The 24,522-nt window shown below is 39.4% G+C and overlaps 1 protein-coding gene across 14 annotated transcripts in view; it reads left to right on the top strand.

Moving 5' to 3' along the window:
• ppfia4 (PTPRF interacting protein alpha 4) overlaps window positions 1–24,522 on the top strand; it is a 120,796-nt gene that overhangs the window by 61,680 nt on the left and 34,594 nt on the right. For all 14 annotated transcript variants that reach the window (XM_056269811.1, XM_056269806.1, XM_056269800.1 and 11 more), the window contains exons 2-5: window positions 13,438–13,539; window positions 14,839–15,003; window positions 16,483–16,557; window positions 21,024–21,107. In XM_056269811.1, coding sequence (XP_056125786.1) covers window positions 13,438–13,539; window positions 14,839–15,003; window positions 16,483–16,557; window positions 21,024–21,107 — 426 coding nt within the window. The remainder of the gene's footprint in view (window positions 1–13,437; window positions 13,540–14,838; window positions 15,004–16,482; window positions 16,558–21,023; window positions 21,108–24,522) is intronic.

Genomic DNA, 24,522 nt, shown 5'->3' with positions numbered 1-24,522 from the left:
CCACGTCAGCGCTGTTTGATCTAATAGAGATCTACGGTTAATAACGGAGAAATGTGAATGCTTCTCACTAGATCTCGCAGCGATGTTATTATTTCAGTGGCGAATTCAAATGTTTTCTTCACTGGATCTCTTAGCGCTGTGTAGTAACAGTGTCGCTTGATCGAGATCGGCTCGCGCTGCACAGATGTTGCTGGTCCGAACTAAAGGTCCGTGAAGCACAATATAATGAGTAGCGCAGTTTCGTTCCGCTTTCATTACGCTTGCCATTTGATGTTGCGCAACGTTGTGGTGATCGCGCCATCCGAATTTTGTCGGCAGGAAAAATGGTCCTAGGAATCGTTCGGTTTGTATGCGTACCGAACCGGAAGCCTCGAACCGAAACGGTTCAATACGAATGTACCGTTACACCCCTAATATTTTGTTTCCCATTACCCTGGTTTAGTTTATTTATCAGCATTATGTCTGGTTATTAAATATGCACACATCTGACGTGCATTTTTGGTTAAATCATTTCCCTGTAAAAAAAAAGTTATTTATAATGAGCTGATTTTTGCTAGTGATTAGCTTTTTTTTTTTGTATGTGTAAAAGCACTCATTGAGCAGGAAGGCTTGACTGAGCGGTCTCAGTTTACAACAGAGAGCGGCTAAAGACCAGAACAGATGTTTGCTTAGTTCTGTAGGCCTTTCTTCAATCCTTGATTTTCAACATGTTTCTATATTCAGGACCCATTTCATGTGTAAGACATTGAACATTGTTATGGATTTGGGTAGACTAAGAGAAATCGGCTTACTGTAAGCTTGTCTGGTGGAGGTGGGGAAAAAGTTTAAAGCTGTTTGTGGCATGTCTGCATGAGCGTCTGTGGAGCATTTATGAAAAACTAAAGTACTTTGTTTTTAATGCCGATATTATATTTTGTGTTTCAAGCCTTTAGGGTCATTCCGTGTCAACTCAACCAGAGGTCCCCAGTTCAAATTTTTGATTTTATTAATATTTTTTTCTGTACAAATTCAAACATAAAAAGTGATGAAAGCCAACATTTTCAATGTCACAGATGTATATTTACTGAGTAATCCACTATTTTGTAGAGGGAGGTCAAAATGACAATTTTCACCTGAGATTTGGAGTCAAATTAGAGGGGGGTAAAAATGACTTTGGAAAGATGGCAGCATCATTATTTTATATTTGCACAGAAATTGGTAGGTCTGTTAATAAAAGCTGTTGACTTTAGCACGCTTTGCTGCATTATATGCCAACAGTGACAGTTCAAAAATGGCAACAAGCTAGTTTTTTCCCTCAAGTTTGCATGCCTGTAACTCAGGAAGTATTAAAGATATCTTGATATCATTTTAGATTCTGGTTCTTAACAAACTTTCCTTTTGGTATATTCGTTTTAAAGGCCCTCGATGGTTCAATCCCAGAGATATGGAGATCTTAATGCATCTCCATGATTAAATGTGTTAATTGTTCCAATTAACTATATAGGGCCTAAAAAATTAAGATTTCAAAAGAAAAGTTTATTAAGAATGAGAATCTAGAAGGATATTAAAGGGTAACTAAACCCCTGGTCAGAGCCTGACTCCACCCACTGGCAATATTTGAAAAATGCTGGAAAAGTGGGCAGAGCCCAGCAGTATGGCGTTATTTCCTTGTCAAATGTTGAGAGCGCATTATTGTAGCGTGAAAGTACATTCATATAATGTGCGAGCGTGAATCTCAATGCTCGCGCGCAGAATATAGCCTAATGTTCCGAGCGCGAATCGAAGCTCTCAGATACACGCTGCTCTTGTTAGGTTTTTTTTCTGGGCTCACTCAGAGAATATGCCTGCACTTAAAACGTGTTCAGTGCAATCGCGAATCTCTCCTCTTCGCTTAAAGTAAGCGTGTATGTGCTTAGACTGTGTCCCGTGCGTTCGCGCATGCCTAATTACTCTTCTCTTCAATTTCTTTCTCTTTGCTCTTGGCATAAACGCTGTCAAAACGGCAACACCAATCAGAAATTGCTATTCCATATGTTATGTAGGGTTTTTTCCCCCTTTTTTCTGCTGTTCTGTAAAGCACTTTGGCCAGCCAGTGGCTGTTGTAAAAATGAGCTATATAAATTAAATGAACTTTAACTTGTGAATGTCATTGGTTGTTTTTGGTCATAATCCTTGTCCTTGTGTTCCCATTGTCTCTTGTCTAGCTTTGTTCCCTGTACCATTGTTGGTGATTCTATGTTTAGTCCAAGTTTATGTTCATGTTAATTTTATATTGTCACTTCAACTCAAATCGGTTTATTGGAATAAACTATACTTGGGTTCAATTCAACTCGACTTCAGTGGACTACATTACACATATTATAGACATGATTCATGGGTCTTTTTTAAAATTATCTTTCTAGATCTTTTTGTCTTAATTTTAAAATCTGAAAGTTCTTGTTTTAGGTTCTTCATGTAGGCCTATTATATAGGCTACCTTGTTATATAAAAAAAAACATTAAGAAAGGTTTTAATAATTATTAAAAACTTTCTTAATGTTTTTTATTGAATGAAACGTTTTTCATTATCTTAGAAAAACTTAAGAGAACTTTTATATAATGGGAGAATTGGACGTTTGAATAACGTTCTTATAACCAAGCAAGAACGTTAATACAACGTTTATATAAAGGGAGAATTGAACATTCTAACGTTATTATAACCAGGAAATAACGTTAATACAATGTTTATATAACGGGAGAATTGAACGTTCTTATAACCAAGAAATAACGTTAATACAACGTCTAAAAAACTGGACGTTTTGAAATTCCCTAGAACATTCAGAAATAACGTTTTTATAACTTAATGGGAACGTTATGAAAACGTTCTTATAACCTAAAATTGTTAGCTGGGGAAGAGGAGAGATTCGCGATTGCACTGAACATGTTTTAAGTGCAGGCATATTTTCTGAGCGAGCCCAGAGAGAGAATTCTTACAAGAGCAGCGTGTATCTGAGAGGGCGCGAGCAGAGAGATTCGCGCTCGGCACATTATATTCCGCGCGTGCGCAGAGAGATTCACGCTCGGCACATAATATTCCGCGTGCGAGCAGAGAGATTCACACTCGCGCATTATATTAATGTACTTTCGCGCTACAATAATGCGCTCTCGACATTTGACAGGGAAATAACGCCATACAGCAGAGATAGAGGGGACAAACCGAGGGCAGGGCTGAGCGGGGGGGCGTGCACCTGAGACCCGCAGTGACAGCTGCTGTCAGACTCACTGCTAGATGTTGAATTGTCTGTGGACACAGGGCCAGAGCCATATCAATTCGAGGCGCTGGCTCAAACTGCGGTCTTAACTCCCGCATCGCGATCGGCATCCGACGATGCTAGCGGAAATATTTTTTTTCCAGGATTATTATTACTATTACGTTCAGTATATTTTGCTGCTATGTGAAAAAAATATCCAGCAACTCACGGTCTTCCAGGCCAAGTGCATGCATGGCACCTAATTTCCAAGTCTAGTGGAAAGTTATGCAGTCCAGCAGTGCTGTTGCAACCAGCAACACTACACCTACGTACCATCCTAACCACTGTACAGATACATTTACAGATAAATCTAATGCTAAAAATCTATGCTAATATACGCTATACTGATTGTTTTCAATACTCGTAATTCCAACTCCTCCTGACTCGCTATAGTAGTTTTGATGGAACCAGATGCTTTTATACCAGGGGCTGCCAAGGGCGTGACAGAATGACGTCAGAGAGTACCCTACGTCACAGAGTACCCTACGTCACAGAGTACCCCTACTTCACAGAGTACCCCTACTTCAGGAGCTTTCCGTTTAACCTGAAGAGGGCTGCACTCAGACGTTTTTACAACATATATTTGAAAATTAAAACACTTTATACCCAAATGTCAAAAAATGTACTCGAATCAATGAAAAGCATTTATGAAGCTCCATTCTTACAGATCATTAACTAAAAAAAGTTGTTTTAGTGTTTAGTTACCCTTTAAGATATCTTGAATACCTTTCGAGTTACAGTCATGCAAACTTTGGAAAAGGAATATTTATGGCACTCAGACAGGTATGTTCTATGCAATTGAGTTGATAGAAAAACATGAGATACATTTCTAGTTTCAACATTATTTGTTCTTCAGATATTCCTCTATAAAATAAAAAAGTATAAGCTGTATGCAAAGTGTCCCACATTTGTTTTTTGACCACTAAAAATGTGTACAATTTACCAATTTACTCATGGAGCCGCATTTAGATCTTCATATCTCTGGGATTGAACCATCGAGGGCCTTTAAAATGAAGATACCAAAAGAACAGTTGAACCAGAACCTAAAAGGATATCAACATATCTTTAATACTTCTTGAGTTACAGGCATGCAAACTTGAGGCAAAAAAAAAACAAGTTCTTTTTGCCATTTTTTTACTGTCAGGCAGTAAAAAAAATGGGGTGGTGATGGCGCAGTGGATAAAACACATGCCTTTGGTGTGAGAGACCCGGGTTTGAATCCAGAGCAAATATAGCAATTGTAAGTCGCTTTGGATAAAAGCGTCAGCTAAATGAATAAATGTAAATAAATGTAAATGTAAATTTATGTTTGTCGTTGTACAGACAAATATCAACAAAATAAAAAAATTGAGCCGGGGAAATTTCCGAAATTTGGTTGATTTGACACGGAATTACCCTTTAGCATTTTGTACTAATTTCAAAATATGTTTACAAGAAGTTCGTTAAAGGCTCAGTGAACTTTAAACATTTTTAAATTTACAGTCTCAAATGACAATGTACTGTAAAATCCAACATACCTGATCAGACTTTTGTAGTCCCTTTTACATTTACTGTATCTGCACTGACATTTGTAGTAAATTATTTTATTTTATTTTACTTTATCCACTGTCAGTTGTCAAAACCATGTCAGTTTTCAAATCAACAATACTGTTAAATCTGTTGTATACTATGGAAAACATTTGTAGCATATTGAATAGCCTCTATAATGTGTGTGTGAGTGTTGTCTATTGGTGCTTGTAGTAATGTGGGCTTCAGAATGACTTAATCCTGTGCTCAGAAACGCTGCTGTATTTGGCAACATTCCTTCCTTTCCTTAATCCCAAGGCTTTTACCAACCAAACACAGAGAAATCCCTGGAGCTGTCTGAGCTCAACACTGCTCACCTGCCGACAACCGTCTCACAAGGTCACAATGCTGGCCAACATGTTGTGGATTTTTCCCTCTTTTATTGGAACAGCAATATTTGACATTTTAGAAACCCCTTAGTGAGTTTAGCTCCCATGCAAAACATTGTCCTGATTTGAAAGAGTATTTTTGCCATAGAAATGTTTTAAATAATTGAGGATGGTGATGGTTTATAGCCATCAAAAATAACAGAAAGTTTGTATCCAGTTTTTTGTAAGAGCTGATAGGCATTAAAAGTGTTCACATGAGACAAAAAGATGGTAAAAAAAGCACTCACACCTCATATTTTATTATGCATGCTCATTTCCCCTATTTTTATGGGGAAAGCTCTAAGAATTCAGTGACTTCATTAAATGCAATCCTTACCAATTAAAATCATCAGTTTTAACTGCAATGATTGAATTTAAAAGTATATACATTTTTTTAATTTGCTGAGACAAAATGCTGATTTTTTTATATTGACCATTTATTGATATTATGGCATCCCTCATTTGCACAGTGTGAAAATTTCTGGATTAATTGGAGTTTGAAATATTATTTTTGTAAAGACTCATTTATTGCATGAATAGTTGTTGGGTTAACTTCAAGAGCTGAAAAGTTTTATAGCAACCACTTTTAAAGGAACACTCCGACTTTTTGGGACTTTAGCCTATTCACCTTATCCCCCAGAGTTAGATAAGTCCATACATACCTTTGTCATCTCCGTGCGTGCTATAAGTCTGTTTGACGCACCCACCACTGTTGTGTTATCTTCACAATAACAAACCAGGAATGCTCGTGATACTCAGAATAACTCTTTACTCAGGAAGTCACATAATAACCTGTGTTCCCACACATGTTCCCGTACTACAACAGTTCCCTTAAACATAGTTCCCATTACAGAACACCTCCCCCTTTTAAGAAAGGAGGGAAAGTTTTCCAATTGTAACATATTGGATACCTCTTTGAAAACCCTTTAAACAAGTTACAGGTTACACAATCTCCCACCTTCTTATGAACAGTGAACAGTGAACAGTTTCCCTTTTTTCCTCTCTCTCTCTTTTCTACCTCCTCACAAATTCAAACGTTCAGGAGGCCGTGATACTCGACCAGAACTGGTCACATAAGGTGCTCTACTCATATCAGTGTCCCTGGAAATGTTCACTCCCTTAGTAGTGTGCACATAAGTGTCAATGTCACTCTGTTCGAGGGTTGTGTCAGTTGTTTCCATGGATTCTTGAAGCGGTGAAAGAACTGGCCGCATGTGTGTGCGGTTTCTCCTGATCAGACCTCCCTCAGTGTGTACTAAGTACGACCTAGGTGTTTCTGCCTGGCGAATGACAGTCCCTTGTGATTTCTCTTTCTGCAGCCACACGCTCTGTCCAGGCCGCAATGTTGGTAAGGGGCGTGTCTTGTAACGCCTGTTGTACCTGCTTCGCTGTTTCTCTTTTGCCCACTTATCAGATTCCCTGAATCTCTTAATGTTTGGCCATCGAGGGGTTAGAAAAGTTGGAAGCTGTGGCATGGTAGTACGCAGTTGTCTCCCCATTAAAAGTTGTGCTGGAGAGTACCCATTCTCCAATGGGGTAGACCGATATGTCAGCAAAGTTTTTGTTTTCTCACCCCCACCTTTCCAGAGACCTTTCACAGTAGCCACTGCGCGCTCAGCCTCCCCGTTTGCTTGCGGATATCCTGGGCTGCTGGTAATGTGTGTGAACCCGTATTCACTGGCAAAGTTCTTAAAGAGTGCACAGCTATATTGTGGTCCATTATCGGACATAACCGTCTCTGGGATCCCATGGCGGCTAAACACATCCTTTAAAGCCGCGATGACAGTGTTGGCTGTGGCTACATTTAGGCGTGCTACTTCAATGTAACGTGAAAAATAGTCTACAACCAAAAGGTATGTATTTTTCTCCCAGAAAAATAAGTCTGTGCCTACCCGCTGCCATGGTCTCTCTGGTACTGAAGTGGTTAACAACGGCTCTCTGTGTTCCGCCCTATGTTGTGAGCATGTGCTGCAGCTTTCCACCAGCTGATTGATGTGCACAGATAATCCTGGCCACCAGACAGCCTGGCGAGCCCTAGCACGACACTTTACTATACCCTGGTGACCCTCGTGTATCCTTTGAAGAATTTCTTGCCTCATGCTGTGGGGAATCATGATTCTTTGACCCCTTAGAAGCAGCTCTCCCGCCATTGTAAGATTCTCTCTCTCAGACCAGTATAGTCCCAGCTCTGGTGGAAGGACATGTTTCTCAGGCCACCCAGTCTCACAGTATTGGATGAGTTTAGCGCAGATAGGATCAGCCTTCTGGTTCTTGATTATTGTATTCAACCTCATTTCTGTAGCTGGGAGGGCTTGAATTACAGAATCCACAAACACCTTAACGTCGCTCTCATTCTCCTTCTCCGCCTCTGTAAGCGTGTGTTTCATTGGAGCTCTGGATAATGTGTCGGCAGTTATCATTTGCTTACCAGGCACATGCACTATGTCAAAAGTGAACTTCATCAGCCTCAGACGAAACCGCAGTATTCGTGGAGGTAGTTCCTCTAGTGCTTTGGTGCTTAACAGCGAGAGCAGTGGTTTGTGATCCGTCTCCAGTCTGAATTTCAGGCCCAGGAGGTATGATGACAGCCGTTCACATGCCCAAGTGGCTGCTAAAGCCTCCTTTTCAATCTGGGCATAATGTTTTTCTGCTTCAGACAGGCTCCTAGAAATGAACACTACCGGCTTCCATGTTCCATCTGCCTGCTTTTGATTCAGTACACCCCCCAAGCCAAAGGATGAGGCGTCAGCGGAAACGCATGTCTCTGCTTTTGGGGAGTAGGATGCCAACACACGATGTGAACTCAGTTCTGATTTTAATTTCTTAAAAGCCTCCTTCTGTGGTGATCCCCAGCACCATTCATTTTTCTCACTGAGCAGATCTTTGAGTGGGCGGGTGTAGGATGCAAGGTGGGGTAAAAACTTACCCAGGTAATTAACCATTCCCATCACCCTCCTTACTCCATCCACTCCAGTTGGTTCAGGCATCTCCAAGATCGCCCTGACTTTCTCTGGATCTGGTGCCACACCATCTGCTCCGATTCGGTGCCCCAGAAATATCATGTTGTCCGTTGCAAACACACACTTCTCGTTCAAAGTCAAGCCTTCATCTCTCAGTCTATTAAGGACCCGATGCAGTCTATCATTATGCTGCTGCATGTCCTCTCCATAGATTAAAATGTCGTCCGCATGACACACAACTCCTTCACAATCTTCCAGCATTTGCGACATGCGACGTTGAAAGTGCTCTGGGGCTGATGAGATTCCAAACGGTAGACGGTTGAACGCATATCTCCCGAATGGGGTGATAAATGTTGTCAAAAGTGAGCTGTCCTTTGACAATGGAATTTGCCAGAAGCCGGAGGTAGCGTCCAGTTTTGTAAATATTTTGGCACCAGCAAGCATTGCAAGTGTCTGCTCTACAGCAGGGAGGATGTGACGTTCTCTCCGCACCCACTTATTTAGGTGCGTCAAATCCACACACAACCGTATCTTTCCTTGAGCCTTGGGCACTACCACCATGCCCGCACACCATGGAGTGGGCTGAGTCACTTTAGAAATCACTCCCATATCCTCCATGCGTTTTAACTCTGCTTGCACCTTATCTCTCATCGGCAGTGGCACACGGCGTGGAGAAGACAGAGCATATGGGACAGCCGCTGTCTCCAACTCGATTTTATATGGCTCTTTTAATTTGCCTAAGCCAGAGAACACTGAGGGGTATTCTGCTATAATATCCTCCTGTTGCTCTTGTACAGTGTGGAGACGCTGTATTAGTGTGAGGGCTTCAATTGCAGGGAGCCCTAATAAGGGCTTGGACAGTCCACCAACTACATAAATATCCTGTTCTGTAGTTTTATTCTTGATGCTTAGACGCCCTTTAAACCGTCCCTTCACATCCAGCCTTTGATTGCCTGGTCCGAACAGCACTTTTCCAGGTGGCTGCAACACTCCATATTTCTCAATGGAGAAACTGCTGCTTGGAATCGCTGTGACAGCAGCCCCTGTGTCCAATTTGAAAACTGTGTTTTCCTCATTCAGCACAATCAGTTCATTCCATCCATCAGTTCCTTGTTTATACACCTCTCCGAGAAAAGCAAAATCACCATCCTCATAACTCTCTGACTGCCCCTCTGTTATGTTATGGACCCCTCCAGCTGACCTACATTTTTTTGAAAAATGTCCCTTGCGGTGACATCTCCTGCAGTCAGCATCTCTAGCAGGGCAGTCTTTCCAAGGATGATTCTTACTGTTTCCACATCTACCACATCCCAGTGACTGGTTTTCTGTCTTAATTTTAAGTGGCTTTTGTGATCTCCTTTCCTTCTTGTGTATAGCCTCAATGTGTCCTATTGGCTGCTCTGCTCCGCGCAGTATTGGCTGTTGTTTTTTCACTGCCGCGCTTTGTCTCACTCTCGTTATTGCTTTCTCTAGCGTTAAATCAGCATCCAACTGTAAACTTTCTGACAACTTAGCATCTCGTATGCCGACCACGATTCGGTCTCTTATCAGATCTTCCTTTAGAGCACCAAAATCACATTGCTCAGCGAGTGAATGAACAGCTGTAATAAATGACTCAACACTCTCTCCTGGCTCTTGATTCCGCTTGTTGAATCGCGCTCGTTCAAAGATAACATTCCTCTTGCTAACGCAATGCTTGTTAAAAGCCTCCGTAACGTCAGCGTATGATTTCTTCTGAGCATCGGTCAATGGTAACACATACAGTATATCTTCGGCATCATCTCCCGCCGCATACATGAAAGTGTTCACCTGATATTCCTCTGTCTGTTTATCCAAACCGGATGCGATTCTGTAGCGCTCAAAACGCTTCATCCATCTTGGCCATTCACTTGTATTAGTAAAGTCGAACTTGCCGGGCATAGCTAGCTGTGAGGCTAACATCGGTGGGGCTGGCGCTTCTCTATCCATTTTCCCCTTATGTCACCGGTATTACTCCCTTTTTAGGTTCAGTTCGCTTCTGACACCATGTTGTGTTATCTTCACAATAACAAACCAGGAATGCTCGTGATACTCAGAATAACTCTTTACTCAGGAAGTCACATAATAACCTGTGTTCCCACACTACAACAGTTCCCTAAAACATAGTTCCCATTACAGAACAACCACTAGCCTAGCTTAGCACAAAGACTGGATATAAATGGTTGCAGCTAGCATACTAATCCCAATAAGTGACAAAATAACAGCTCTCTGCTCCTCACCACGGCGCGTCTCAGGTGCTGCGGTTATCACTCCGCCCAAGTAGCAGTGCTTCGCCTTCAGAGAATATAGTTCCCAGGATTTATACGGTTAAAATATGTCTGTGTCTCATGTGACTTCGTTTTTTGTACACTCTGTGACTATACAAATCACAACATGTAAATAGGAAAATGTTTGTGTTATTTTGTCACTTATTTGGATTAGTATGCTAGCTGCAACCATTTACATCCAGTCTTTGTGCTAAGCTAGGCTAGCAGTGGGTGCGTCAAACAGACTTATAGCACGCACGGAGATGAAAAAGGTATGTGTGGACTAAAGTCCCAAAAAGTCGGAGTGTTCCTTTAAGCAGAACCACACGCTCTAGATGAGAAAGTAAGTCGACTACTAACTGGGGGGATTTCAGCTTTTCACGCTCACAAGTCACAATACAAATATAATCCAGGGCTTCAAATGCAAAACCTCAGCACAGAAAATCCTCTTGTGTTACTTCTATAGTTCAGGAGATGCAATTTCCCATTGAATTGAGCACTGAAACAGCCATCTCTGATGACAAACCCCAAATGCTTGTTTTCAATTCCTTTTTTGTTTATTCTTGAGGAGTCGTGACCTATTGAAATAGAATTGCTTTCTTTGATACAATATGTTTTTTAGTGTCTTTCACCCATGCCCTGCTATATCAGAGAAATGCTTGACTTTTTCAGAGGCTGTTGCAGTGATTGGAAGAGGTGGGAAGATCCAACATCTGTTTGTGGATTTGAACGTGCTTCCTGCCTATTCCTTCACTCCTGTGAAAAAAATCAAATGAACGCACTGACCCATTTTCCTTTTTCTCTTCCCCCTCCCAGTCCTTTCTGCCCCTATATTTCAGTCAGGCAGCATTATTCAAAAAGCAGAAAAACAGCGTACTAACACAATGTGTGGCCTCGAAAGTATTCATTAAGCATGGCAATTAGCTGACCCAATAGCCTGAATACAGTGTGTTAACTTAATATAAACTCATTTGCAGCTTCCGAAAGTGCTTACTCTACTGTAGGTACTGCATTTGGTTTGAAAAACCATTAAAAACGTATGTTGTCTATAGTATTACATTCACTATGTTGTCATTGTCACGTGACATACGGCAGTTGCGTCGCTTCACTCGCATTTCGTCCATTCACAAATCCTCTCCTGTGGCTTCATGGGATAGTCAAGTGTCCATTTAATGCACACTTCAGAATCTCGCCGGAAGAAGTAGGTCATCCGGGTTCTTTTCGTCTACTCTTTTATAAATACTATGAAATCAGACATACTGTGTGCTCGGCTCACATACTGTGTTTCACCTACTATATTGTATGGAAGTATGCATATTTGAATGCAGCGATTGTCAGTGTGGTCATCACTTCATTAGCAGGAATCAAGAGTCATTAAGACAGCTCGCAGAAAAGAAACTTCCATGTGGAACATGTGACGGTCTTTTAAAGGGGTGGTTCACCCAAAAATAAAAGTCTTGACTTAATTTACTCACCCTCTTCTCGTTCAAAACCTGTATGACTTTCTTTATTCTGTGGAACACCATAGAAGGTATTTTAATAAAAGTTTCTACCGTTTTTGCCTACATAACGAAAGTCAATGTCCAAATCAACACCACTGTTGACTTTTAGTGAATGTGCAAAAAACATTCTTCAAAATATCTTCTTTCATGTTCCACAGAAGAAAGAAATACATAGAGGTCTGTAAACAATGTCAGAATTTTCATTTTTGGGTAAACTATCCTTTAAGAAAGCTTTTTTGATCACATGATCCTGAGTGGTGCAATTTTGTGATGCATTTTGATCTTATATTATTTTAAGACATTATAGGATTCATTTCAAACCCTTCCGCACACACGCTAGGATTGTTATTGCTCCGCCATAGCAAAATAATTTCATATACCCCTGTTGCCGCTCAGCAAGGATGACAGTTTCTCCTGTCCGTTTCACCATCTGTGGAAAATCCATGTGACCGTTTTTTCAGCCCCCTAGTATTTTGTGCACTTGAATTAAAGAGCGTATGAATGCATGCATGCCGAAACAGGAGGGGGTATTGACATGCTTCAACAGTGCCCTGAAAGTTTCCCAAAAGACCACGAGTAACAGCTGGGTTAACTGGGCCTAGTGCCAGAGGCCCGGCCAGGGCACTTCGCAGAACAGAGCAATTGAGCCATGCAAGACTGCAGCCCTGATGCCGGCGGGACTGACAGGCAGAGCCCAAATCAGAATGTTGCTGCCTTCATAAGAAATGCACAGTGTAAATGTTACTGGAATGTAATGCATAATGTGGCTGATGTCCTGTTATAGATCAATCTCATCCTTGAGATACAAGGTTTTTCTTTTTGTTTAATGGACATTCTGATACATTAACTAATCATGAAACACAATATATCTCTTGCCCTTTTGAAATAAAATAATTTGATGTACTACGTAAGCCAACGATAAAGGTGCATTCACAGCAAATTGATGTCGTACATTTGAGAGCCCACATTTACACATCAGTAACTATTTAGTCCTTACAAACCTTATATTTTCTTGTTTCTTAAAGTGTGACTGGTGTTTTGGCATTTGTGCTGGCTAAATGTCCAACTCACACCACAAAAAAATGAGTGATGTCCATCTGTGTGGTCCTGTGTTCAAAATGTGTGGTCCTGGTCAACAAAAAGGCCAGTAATTGTGGGAACAGGACTTGAAGCTTCACTAACTCTGGGGCTCTATGAGCATTTATTCTCATTGTAGGAGACATGTAAAGGAGGAGACTGAGGAGGAGATGTAAAGATAGATCAGTAACAAACATACAGTATGAAATGTGACTATTTGAACTATTTGTGACTATTGAGTTATTATCATTCCCTGAGCAGATCTGTATAGCCCTGGAAGAATAGTTATGAAAAAAAGAAATGTCAAACCACAGCGTTGTGTATTAGTTTGGTGTAACAGTAGCATATTGGTGTGAATTATTTATATCGAATGAAAGAATTAATTTCTCTCCTTTCTCTCTCTTCTGACAGGAGTTTGCTACCCTGACTAAGGAGCTGAATTTGTGTCGAGAGCAGCTTCTAGAAAAAGAGGAGGAGATATCGGAGCTTAAAGCGGAGAGGAATAATACCAGGGTAAGCAGACATCCCAAATACATTCTGGACAGTATGATCCAGTATTTTGTTTTGCCCAGTATTAAATGTTTTGTCCCTGTATTTTATTTTAGCTTTTGTTTATTTTAGATAAAGTTTTCAGTCAGGAAGATTTCTTAAATTTTTTTTATTAAATTATTAGAAATTAAATTAGAAATTATTTTAGAAATGAACACTTTTATTCAGCAAGGATGCATTAAATTAATCACAAGTGACAGTAAAGACATGTAAAATGTTACAAAAGATTTCTATTTTCAAATGTTTTTTCTGTTCTTTTGAACTTTCTGTTCTTCAAAGAATCCTGAAAAAAAACTGTATTATGATTTCCACAAAAGTATTAAGCAGCATAAATGTTTAAAAACTGATGACAATAATAAGAAATGTTTTTGAGCACCAAAGCAGCATATTAGAATGATTTCTGAAGAATCATGTGACACTAAAGACTGGAATAATGAGGCTGAAAATTCAGCTCCGTCTCGAACAATTACATTTTTAAATATATTAAAATGTATATAATTCAAATTCTAATATTATTTCAGAATATGTGTTTTGCCCTATTTTTGAACAAGTAAATGCAGCCCTGGTGAGCATAAGAGACTTAAAAAAATCATACTGAGCTCAAACTGTTGAATGGTTAGAGAACTCATTTTTTAATTGTCAACTAGTTCTCCTGAAATGTAGTCAGTGGGTAAACGTTTAATGTAAATGCTTCACTTATGTAAATGACTTGCCATATTTCATGCAGAATCAGCGGTCTTTATGTTTCTAGATGGTGTGCAAGGAGAGGATGTTGTTCACACAGCTGAGATAATGCTGGTGACAAATGGAAGTGTGCATATCTCCATTGCCAGATTCATGCTGCCACATTGTCATCAACAATGTAAAAGATGCCCATTTGCTTGTAGACTTTGTCAGCCTCTAGGCAACACTTGATTCGCTTCAGGGCGGTTTGCAAGGTTTTTGACTTGTGGTATAAGCACCCCAGATGAACTCAGACCATCTAATGTCGCAGTGCCAGCTAAATTTGCTTACGACATGCTTTTCCAATGCAAAGCACCCAAAATTCACTTTATTTTCACTCTTGTGTGATTTTAATAATGTATTGTGCTGTTACATATTACGATACAAAGCTAATGAGTAGCAGTGTGTGAAGAGAAATGTTCTTCCTGTAAGTGTAACCATGTAAAGAACAAGCTCAGCTGAAGTTATGTGATACAGGACTTGTCGATGGATGTGCTAGCATGTGCTTGTGTGTTTTTGCATCTTTATGTTGTTGTATAGCTTCTTTTGGAGCACTTGGAGTGTCTGGTGTCTCGTCACGAGCGTTCGCTGAGGATGACTGTGGTGAAGAGGCAGGCTCCTCCGCCGTCCGGGGTGTCCAGTGAGGTGGAGGTGCTCAAGGCTTTGAAATCCCTCTTCGAGCATCATAAGGCCCTGGATGAAAAAGTGAGACTTTTTAAATTCATATTTTCAACTTTCTTTAGTGTGTTATGTTGCTTTTTGGGCATTAAAAAAACGGTCCACTCAAAAGGAAGTTATTTTCTATATCAGTAAGCATTTTTTCTGAACTCCCTGAAAGGCCTCTTAAAGTTTTCTTCCAGGAACATACACTTCACACTATCCCTCATTTAAATAATTCCAGCCGAAAGCATATGCCAAAATAAAGGAGCCAAGGCATGGTTAAGATGCATTAATAAAAATATCTATTTGGCAGTTTTCCATGTGGTATCAAACATGGTATTGAATATCAATATTTTTCAAGGTATCGCATCAAAGTTAGAAATTCCAGTATCTTGACAAAGCTGATTAGTAGTGTGCTGAAACTCACGGTTATAGTTAGGGTGTGACATTTCTGAAACACGTTTGAAGTGGTTGACCAATCACAACAGGAAGGGGTTCATAGGCCTCGTTCAGACTGTCAGTCCAAATCCGATTATTTGTGTATCCGATTGGAATCTGATATAAAATGATTTGATGTCCACACTGTGTATCGCAACTGTTCAGATCCGATTTGTGTGTCCATGCAGCTCTTCCGTTTTCCTTAATATCTGTATTGGTTTCTACGGCAATGACATTGGTTGGTAAGCATACGCCAAAAACAACAACAACCGCAACATGGAGGGGTTTGCAATAGAGATAAGGTTTGCAATACATTTTGCAATGCCGTCGCGCTGGACTATGCATCTTCTGATGCAGCAGCAGCTGTCATCTCCTCCGGTTTCAAAATATGTCTCCGTTATATTGTCTTTTTCTGCTCGTTCGGCACTTTGCAACAACACAGCATTGTTTCAGCAGCGACTTTCAACATGTTTCCTATAACAACGTCTGACGTTTACGGTTTACATGCCGTGAGAAAGTCACATAAACCACGCAAAGTCCGATCAGATTGTTCAGACTGAGACGGATTTCCAGAAATGCTATTTAAATAGGATTTCAAACCACAAATCAATGAAGCTTGAGACGGATTTGTAAAGATCGGATTTCATGTGATTTTTAACCGTTCACACTATCTAAATCTTATCAGATTCTAATCGGATTTGGACTGACAGTCTGAACGAGACAGTCTGAACGAGGACAGGAACTAAACAGATCATTTCTGACAGTCTGGGAAGAGAGGTGTAACAACAATGTAAAATATGTGGTGGTGGTGGTGGTGGTGGTGGTGGTGGGGGGGGGGGGGGGGGGGGGGGGGGGGTGGGGGGGGGGGGGGGTCTCCTAGAATAAAACCTATTCTAGGAGACCCCGAAAACAAAATCAAGACTTTGTAAAAGGGCATAAAAGGTCCTCCTTAATGCTTTTCAATTAAGTCAGTATGAGCATGTAATATTAGTGGTAGTTCAAGTGGAATATAGTAGATGCTGACAGGGCTTTGTTGGCACGTGAAAATCTGCCAATTAAAGTCTCTTTTGTTTTTCATTTGCACAGGTGCGTGAAAGGTTACGGGTGGCTCTTGAAAGGGTAACTACATTAGAAGGACAGCTGGCAGCCGCCAGTCAGGAGGTACAGTTGTTTTTTGCATGTGTGTGTTTAGGTATATGCATGAACACTTGTATAGATTTGCTGATCTCATCTCATTAACTTCTGTCCAATGAGCACCTGCCCCCTGCTGTCAACCCATGCAGGAAATGCACGCTGTCTGTTTCCATAACTCACATGCCACTGCCACTGAGAGTTCAAGCATAGTGAATGCACTTGACATACCATAGATTTACACTGAGAAGAAAAAGCATTGACAACACAATTACTCACCGCACTTCATTTTCAATGCATTCTGTCTTTGTAGCTTATACGAATAATTGAATGTGGTTTTTGCTTACCATAATTCATGGGGCCTGATTGTTTTCTTTGTAACATCACACTTTTTTTTTTAATCTTTGGTAATGCATGTTGTTCATTAATTGATGATTTGTGAATTTGCGAATAAAACAAACCAATTATACTCATTATTTGTAACTTACATTTTAATATTTCAGTAACTACTTTTTTCGACAAATGCCCATCATCTAGTTTCAGCAGTAGTTTCTCTTCATTTACACGGAGAATATATTTTAGACAGTGACGTGCGGTGATGTCTTAAAGAGGCTAGGCACTGAGTTATGAAAGCCAGATTACCTGATTTATTGTTTAGGCTAATAATACGTAATAACAGTAAACGTTACGCACAAGCGAGCATAACAAGAAATGTACAAATCAGGATGTATATCGTGTACTCTCACAGTCTCTCTCTCTCTCTCTCTCGCACACACACACACACACACACACACACACACACACACACACACACACCACACACACCACACACGCAAGCGCGGCACAGGCAAACACCGGTAGTTAATGTCCACTCCAGCATCAGAATACAACCATTCTTAATCCTTAATTTTTGCACAGCGGCCAATTATGTCTGTCAGCAAAAGTAAAATCACACACTGCTCAATTGAATATGAAGGCAATTGGCTTGCATTAATTCAACCACATTTATCAATTCAATATTAAGCCCAAAATAGTTTTAGACTCGCCAATCGGTAGATTATTTGTACATAAAATCCATCCGCCGCTCTTTCCTCGCAAAGACGTCGATCACAACTTTGTAAAACTCGTCTTTACGGGCCTTCAGTTGCTGCACTAGTCCATCTAAGGCTGGCGTAGACCTCCCTCTTGCTATTAACTCAGATTTTGAATTAAAATCGAGCTTGAAAATTTTTCTTAACTCTGTGATCACGGCCGGTGCTGTCATTTTGACTTTGAATTTGGCGGGGATTAGGCATAGGCTAGCTGTGGTGTAATGACGTTAGCTACGCAAATGTGTCCAGTAATATCTCGATTTTAATTGGTCCATGTCTGATATGTAACGTAGTTGTGCCTTTTGCTGTACATGTTAAAGAATACAGGATCGAAGTGCGCATGCGCAACATGGGTTTTTCGCTTGTCTGCAATGAATGGACCGTAAAAGCACTGCTGATTTTGCGTTGATTATGCGTTACTGCTACATTTGTCATCGTAATGTCTAAACAATTGGAATAACACCCATATTGCATATATAAATCACAAGAATAAACAGTAAAAATACAAATACAAGTTTATTATTTAATAAACATTTTTATTTTTTTATTTTACCCAGACCGCACGCCACTGATTTTAGATGCTATTTGCAGTAACTGCCTTCAGCAAGCAATTCACTGCAGCTGCTTTAGAGACTAACTAAGCAAACTATGCAAACATCAACAACACTTTCCAGTGTCACTATCAAAAATGTTGATTACATAGACTTTCAGTGGATGGACAAAAATGATGGAAGAATATTAGTAATATCTTAATTTGTGTTCAATGAACTAAAGGCTTGTGGGTTTGGAACATTTTGCATATCATTATTTTTTAATTTAAAAGCTTAAGTAGGATGAATTTATACTGACTCTATAGTTTAAAATTGTATAGGGCTGCCCCTGACTAAAGATTTTTCTAGTCAACTAGTAGTTGTTCATTTAAGCCATTAGTCGACTAATCGCACGTTTATATTAATTTAATTACTTAAATATATACCGAGGAGAATGCTAAACCATAATGAGCATTAAATATATATATATATATATATATATATATATATATATGTGTGTGTGTGTGTAATATAGCCTATTCCGCGCTCAAGCGCACGCATAAAGTTTGCCGCAAAGCACCGGCAAAAGTAATGATTATGAATGTGTCTGAAAAAATAGCAAGGAGACATTTTAATAATAATATAATAATAATAATAATAATAAAAGGAATTAATTATTTATAAATAAACTAGAGTTTATTGTGTCAATGTCAGCTGCAAAGATGAAGCTGATGATGATGACTCGACATCACCGCGTCTTTAGAGAGAAATGCACCTTTCATACGAATTACATAAGCAGAGAGTATTCCTTTCCGATTTGAATTGGTTCATTTAAAAGTAGACATTTCAAGCTTTCTATAGATATATTTCTCATGTCTGTGAGGCAAGTAGCCTAAACGCTACTTAGTTTCGGTCCATTTTTGTGACGCACTTCAGTTCAGGAGACCAAGACGGCAAAAAGCGCATCCTGTTTGTTTTCTTTATTTTACAAAGGCACAAAGTTTTCTTGTTTTTTCTTTAGTATTTTAAGTTGTTTCTGTGATCGCGCCAGCGCCTCCATGTCATGCAGTAAGCGGGCAAATACTTTAGCTTCCACACTTGGATATGTTCCTAATAATAGCTCAGATTTATCTAGGTTAACGTTAGAGTGAGCGGCCATGTAAAATTGCTACTTGCATGTTTCAAATGATAAGCCATATTTGAGGTCAATGGATGATAGCCGAACGTTTGGATTTCCTGCCAGACATACTGTAATTACCACAAAGAACAATCGTTAACAATCTGTCCATCACGGAGTGTGTGACTGCGCCACAAGTTTTTTTTCCCCGTTTTTTTCTGAGACTAACCGACTAACGTTTAGTTGACTATTAGGGGGCAGCCCTAGAAAAATACATAATAAATGTCAAATACATGTCCTTTGTTTAAATACATGTTTAAATACATGTCCTTTGCCTTAATATCCCAGTTTTTACACTGCCCCATTGAATCTTCACATCATTCATAACTGTCTAGTACAGGTCAGTCAGCATGTGTGAACACACTGACAAAAAAGCTATTTTTTTATCATCCGCTGAGTAAGAGGAGTCTTTGGCTGCAGCCCGCACTGCAGAGGCGGCATGAGAAGTGGCCTCTGGGTGTCATGATGCTGCATTTAGACCAACGGGAAGATTTTATGCTGACAAACAGGACCTAATGCTGCAAAGGGAACAAGGGAAGTAGTCATCACTAGTGTTGGGGTGTCTACTCTGAAATTCCCAAGCTAGAAGCTAATTATAATTTGAAGTAGTTAATCTACAGTCAAGCTACCCTTATTTTTACATAAGAGCATTTTTAATTGGAGCATTTAAGGCTTCTGCTTTGGTGTATTTTATCTGTACAAAAACTGTTTGTTATGCTGCTTGATATTGCAAACTGTTATTTTTATTTAGAATCATAATCATAAACACGCTGGTTTGTACTGCAAGATAGTTTTACCTTTTATTGCACTATTGCTGCATGTTTGATTTTTCCCTCATTTCATATATTAAAACAGAGATGAAGCGTTTGGTCGTGTTACTCTTTGGAAAAAGCTACACTACATTGAAAACCACTGAACTACATCACGAGATATTGCTAGTGCTACCATTACCTAGTTACTCACCATTAATGGTCACTGTGATAGATTGTGTCATAAAACTCTAAGAACACAAACTTTCTTTTATTTCACTCTCCCAAACCTGATTTTATTGTCCTAATGCTGGAGAAAGAGAGTCTGTAATTCTGCCTTTTCTTCAGTCTATTTTGTAACTGTGTTGAAAGTAGTTAGGTATAAAGAAGGTATTATAACGAAGCGGTATCGCTCACTTTGTCTCGCCAGCCTGCTCTAATACTCTAATACAAACGAGCTGTAATAAAGAGAGCTTTGCGAATATGTAAATCAGATCCCTTCATCCAAATACTGGCATGCAAATGAATGTGTACATATTTTAATTGTCTTCCTCCAATTTTCACATTCACTGGTCCTGATATGGCAGGATTCAAATGCAAATGGCCTACCAGTATTTCATTAATACCTTAATAACATGCTGCTTTTAAGCACAATGATAAGTTAATTCCTCAAAATGGGTAGTTCGTATAATCTTATCTCCCGCAAGACTCCTAGCCTGCCTTAAGAAGACAGGAACAGCGCTCAAATGCTATTAAAAGGAACACTATTAAATCCCACTATCACTGAAAATGTACATCTTCATAATGTCAATTAGGAAAGAGTGCATCATTGCCTGTGCTGTGCTTTGTGAACAGTAATTATGTGGTATGCCACATTTAATGTATTTAACATGAATGTTGTTTGTTTAACACTTTGATAGAGTGACTTTTTTGCTGTGTTTTTGTTTAGGTGATCATGTTGAGACAGAGAAAGGATGGACGAACAGATGGGGATGCTGTGGACAGGATGGACAGCTCGAAACCTACTTGGAAGGTATTTGTGTGTTTGCTTAAAGTTGGATTAGCATATATTTAAATGTTTTTCTTTAGTTAGTGCTTAAAATAGTCACTTGTGCTAAAGCATTCTAAAGTACATGTTTCTACAAACTTTTAATAATCATTTAGAATTTAGATTTTTTTTCAGGGGGTCAAATCATGGGGAAACATTTAACAAAAAATGTAAGCTACATTAGTGAACTTGCTGTGAACGTTCTGTACCTCACTCTGTAAATTCTGACCTCCTTGAATCCCTAAGAAAACAATACAAATGTCATGCCAAAATACACTAACTTTCGAAAGTTTGGGGTAAGCACAACTGTTTCAATATTTATAATAATAAGACATTTTTCTTGAGCACCAAATACGTATGATTAGAATGATTTCTAATGAGTAATGATGCTGAAAATTCAGCTTTGCCATCACAGGAATAAATTACATTTTAAAATATATTAAAATAGTTCTAATCAAAACAGTATTTTAAATTGCAAAAATATTTCACAATATTACTGTTTTTACTGTATTCTTGATCAAATAAATGTAGACTTGTTGAGCATTAGAGACTTTCAAAAATATTAAAACATCTTACTAACCCAAGACTTTTGAAAGATAGGGTATGACCCCATAGGTTGTATCATTAATTAAACTTTGTAACTGTTTATATCTGAGGCATTGGTCCAAAAGGGTAGCCTGGCTTACGCCAGACCACGTCTCATTGAGAATGATACGTGGTCTGGGAACCACATGTTCATTTTCTCGTATTTGAGGTGTGGTTTACGAATGCCCAGAGCCGTTTATTGGGTGCTAGGAATCTCTATCAAATGCGCCTATACGTAGCTCATAGCCAATCATTTCAATTATACCAGATGACGTATATAGAGTGACAGAAATTCGACGAGGAAGACGACGATGGGTCAGAGATTTATGTGTGCACGAAACTACCATGAAACTACTTAGAACACTATCTACATTTACATTTACATTTATTCATTTAGCTGACGCTTTTATCCAAAGCGACTTACAATTGCTATATATGTCAGAGGTCGCACGCCTCTGGAGCAACTAGGGGTTAAGTGTCTTGCTCAGGGACACATTGGTGTCTCACAGTGGATTCGAACCCGGGTCTCTCACACCAATTAAGGCTATCTAATTAAGGTTGCATCGAAAGGTAACTTTGCGTCTGCTGCCATGTTGGATCCATATATATAAACAAACTGATTCGGTGTTTCGTCATCGTCTTGCTGCTCCCTCCCCGTTCAGTGATTGGTTCCCTAGATGAGGCGAAAATCTGGACCATGGTATCCATACTGCCTTGCAGCGTGAATAAAATGGCGCTGCGCAAAGGCAGTATGGGGAAACCCAGGCTACCAAAAAGGATCCCTCCTGCTCTAATACCTCTCTCACAGATGGCATTTTCTTCGCTACTGAGAAACAAACTGCATTGATTATGCGCCAAGTGCTTTTGCCCTTCAACCTTCAGCACAGGCTGCTAAAGTGTCTCCTGTCTCTGAGTGTGACTCACTTGTAGCAGCCAGCCAACTGGAGTCTGGTCAATAGGAGAATTGTGAATTGCTCTTCAACTTTGATCCCGTGGTTCATTGTTTTAATATCACCTTATCTTTTATTTATGTATTTGAAATGCTATTGATTGATTTTCTGTAGTAAGACATTTTTTTCAATGCAGCTGTATCGATTTGTCCTTTAGCACGCAAAATTAGTTTGGGAGCAGATATTAGCTTGTGGTTTCATTATAAAGGTCTGTCTTTAACGTCGACATGAAATGAAAATTCACCTTATTTGCTAAATGCATGTTATAGATCTTATTGTGAATTATTCACCCATGTATGTGTTTCGTAAGAAAGAAAATTCACCTCGTAATTTTTTTTTTACTTTTCTCTGGTGACATATGCAGGACTTCTTCAGTCATTCAATCTGCCTCCCTTTTTGAGTGCAACGTCCACATCGGAAAATGTATTTTTCGATGATCCCCTACACTCGCATTTAAATCACAATGCGGAAGAGCTGATGCAACTTTAGTTTCATTGCAACCTACACTGACTGACTTCACAAACACAGATTTCTGTCCATGTTGATGTATTTCCTATTAAAACAGGAGGTTATGGCAGGGCATTTTTAAGGTATAAAAGTATTACATTTAAAGAAGTAAATATACACAATTAATACATTCATAACATATTTACTAAGATATCAACTATTTTTGTTAGCTTTTAGGAATGCAATAGCATATAGATGAACTTTATAGTAGAAGTCGGCAAGTTGAAGTCTTTTCTTCATTATTGTGACGTACAGTATATCCAAGTGAAACAGCTTCTCGAACAAAAAAAATGTAGGACGGGACTTTATTTTGTCCATCGTGAATTGATTGAATTTATTTTGGCGGTAAACAATGGTGCAAATACCAGTAAATTGACCAGTACAAACCTTAGTAAATCACCTTGCATGGTTCATTTAAATACTCTCCTCCCATAGGTTTTGCTGTCTGACAGGGAAAATCCTACAAATGCATATGCAATAACTGCGTCCACACCTTTTCAGCGCTAATATTTCACTGCGTGTCTTTAGTAAATACTGACAGTAGTTTTTTTTTTAACACCAAAAGAGGGTTTGCGCTGGTGCAAGCTGTTAGTGAATCTGGCCCATAGACTGTTAGACTGTTAGAACATATAGACCATAGATGTTTTTTTTTAAGGAGCTAATTTAATGTCATTTTCTCCAATTTTGTTGATTGACAATGTTCTGTGTCAGCGTTTTTCTGAAAGGTTTCTGACTCTGAAAAGGTAACTGAAATGTTACCACTCCTAATGAGGAAGAATATTGCCATGCTGACTGTTTGATACCTCACAGTGTGTGATTCACTGTCTCTTTACCAGTCTCTGTGTGAACTGAAGCTCTTTAAGTTCTCTACTTTTGCTATTTATCAGTGGAGCTCCTCCAGGTGTCACGGTCTGGCTCCTCTGTGCTTATTTTAGATCATCACTGTCAGGTATTTAAGTAGTCAGACTAAGAAAATGTGGACTGAGGAAGCCCTCCTTTTTGTTATATTTTTTTCCAAAGTACAAGTGCTCTAATCGCTCTGATGTTATGGTTATAATTTATATAATTTTATTTTAATAGAACAAGAGCAAAACATGTTCTGGCGGGCTTCCTCTGGGAGTAGTTCGCACCTGAAAGGTTGCGCTTCATAATATTACACCTTCAGGGGAAGATAATGAAAATGAGAGGCCTGCAGGCTTTATCCAAACATACCTTTCTGGAATTTTAGCAGAAAATCGGACGTTTCTGTAAATTGTATATTTGAATCTGAATTTGCGATTAGAAAGGATGAATCATATGGAGCTGGATGGAGAGGATGAAAGCAGAGACAGAAGTATATTCCCAGACACGGCAGACGT

This window comes from Rhinichthys klamathensis, unplaced genomic scaffold (assembly GCF_029890125.1).
Source record: "Rhinichthys klamathensis goyatoka isolate OS25496 unplaced genomic scaffold, OSU_Roscu_1.1 h1tg000291l_1, whole genome shotgun sequence".
NCBI classification, from domain to species: domain Eukaryota; kingdom Metazoa; phylum Chordata; class Actinopteri; order Cypriniformes; family Leuciscidae; genus Rhinichthys; species Rhinichthys klamathensis.
This window is presented reverse-complemented; position numbering and strand designations above follow the sequence as displayed.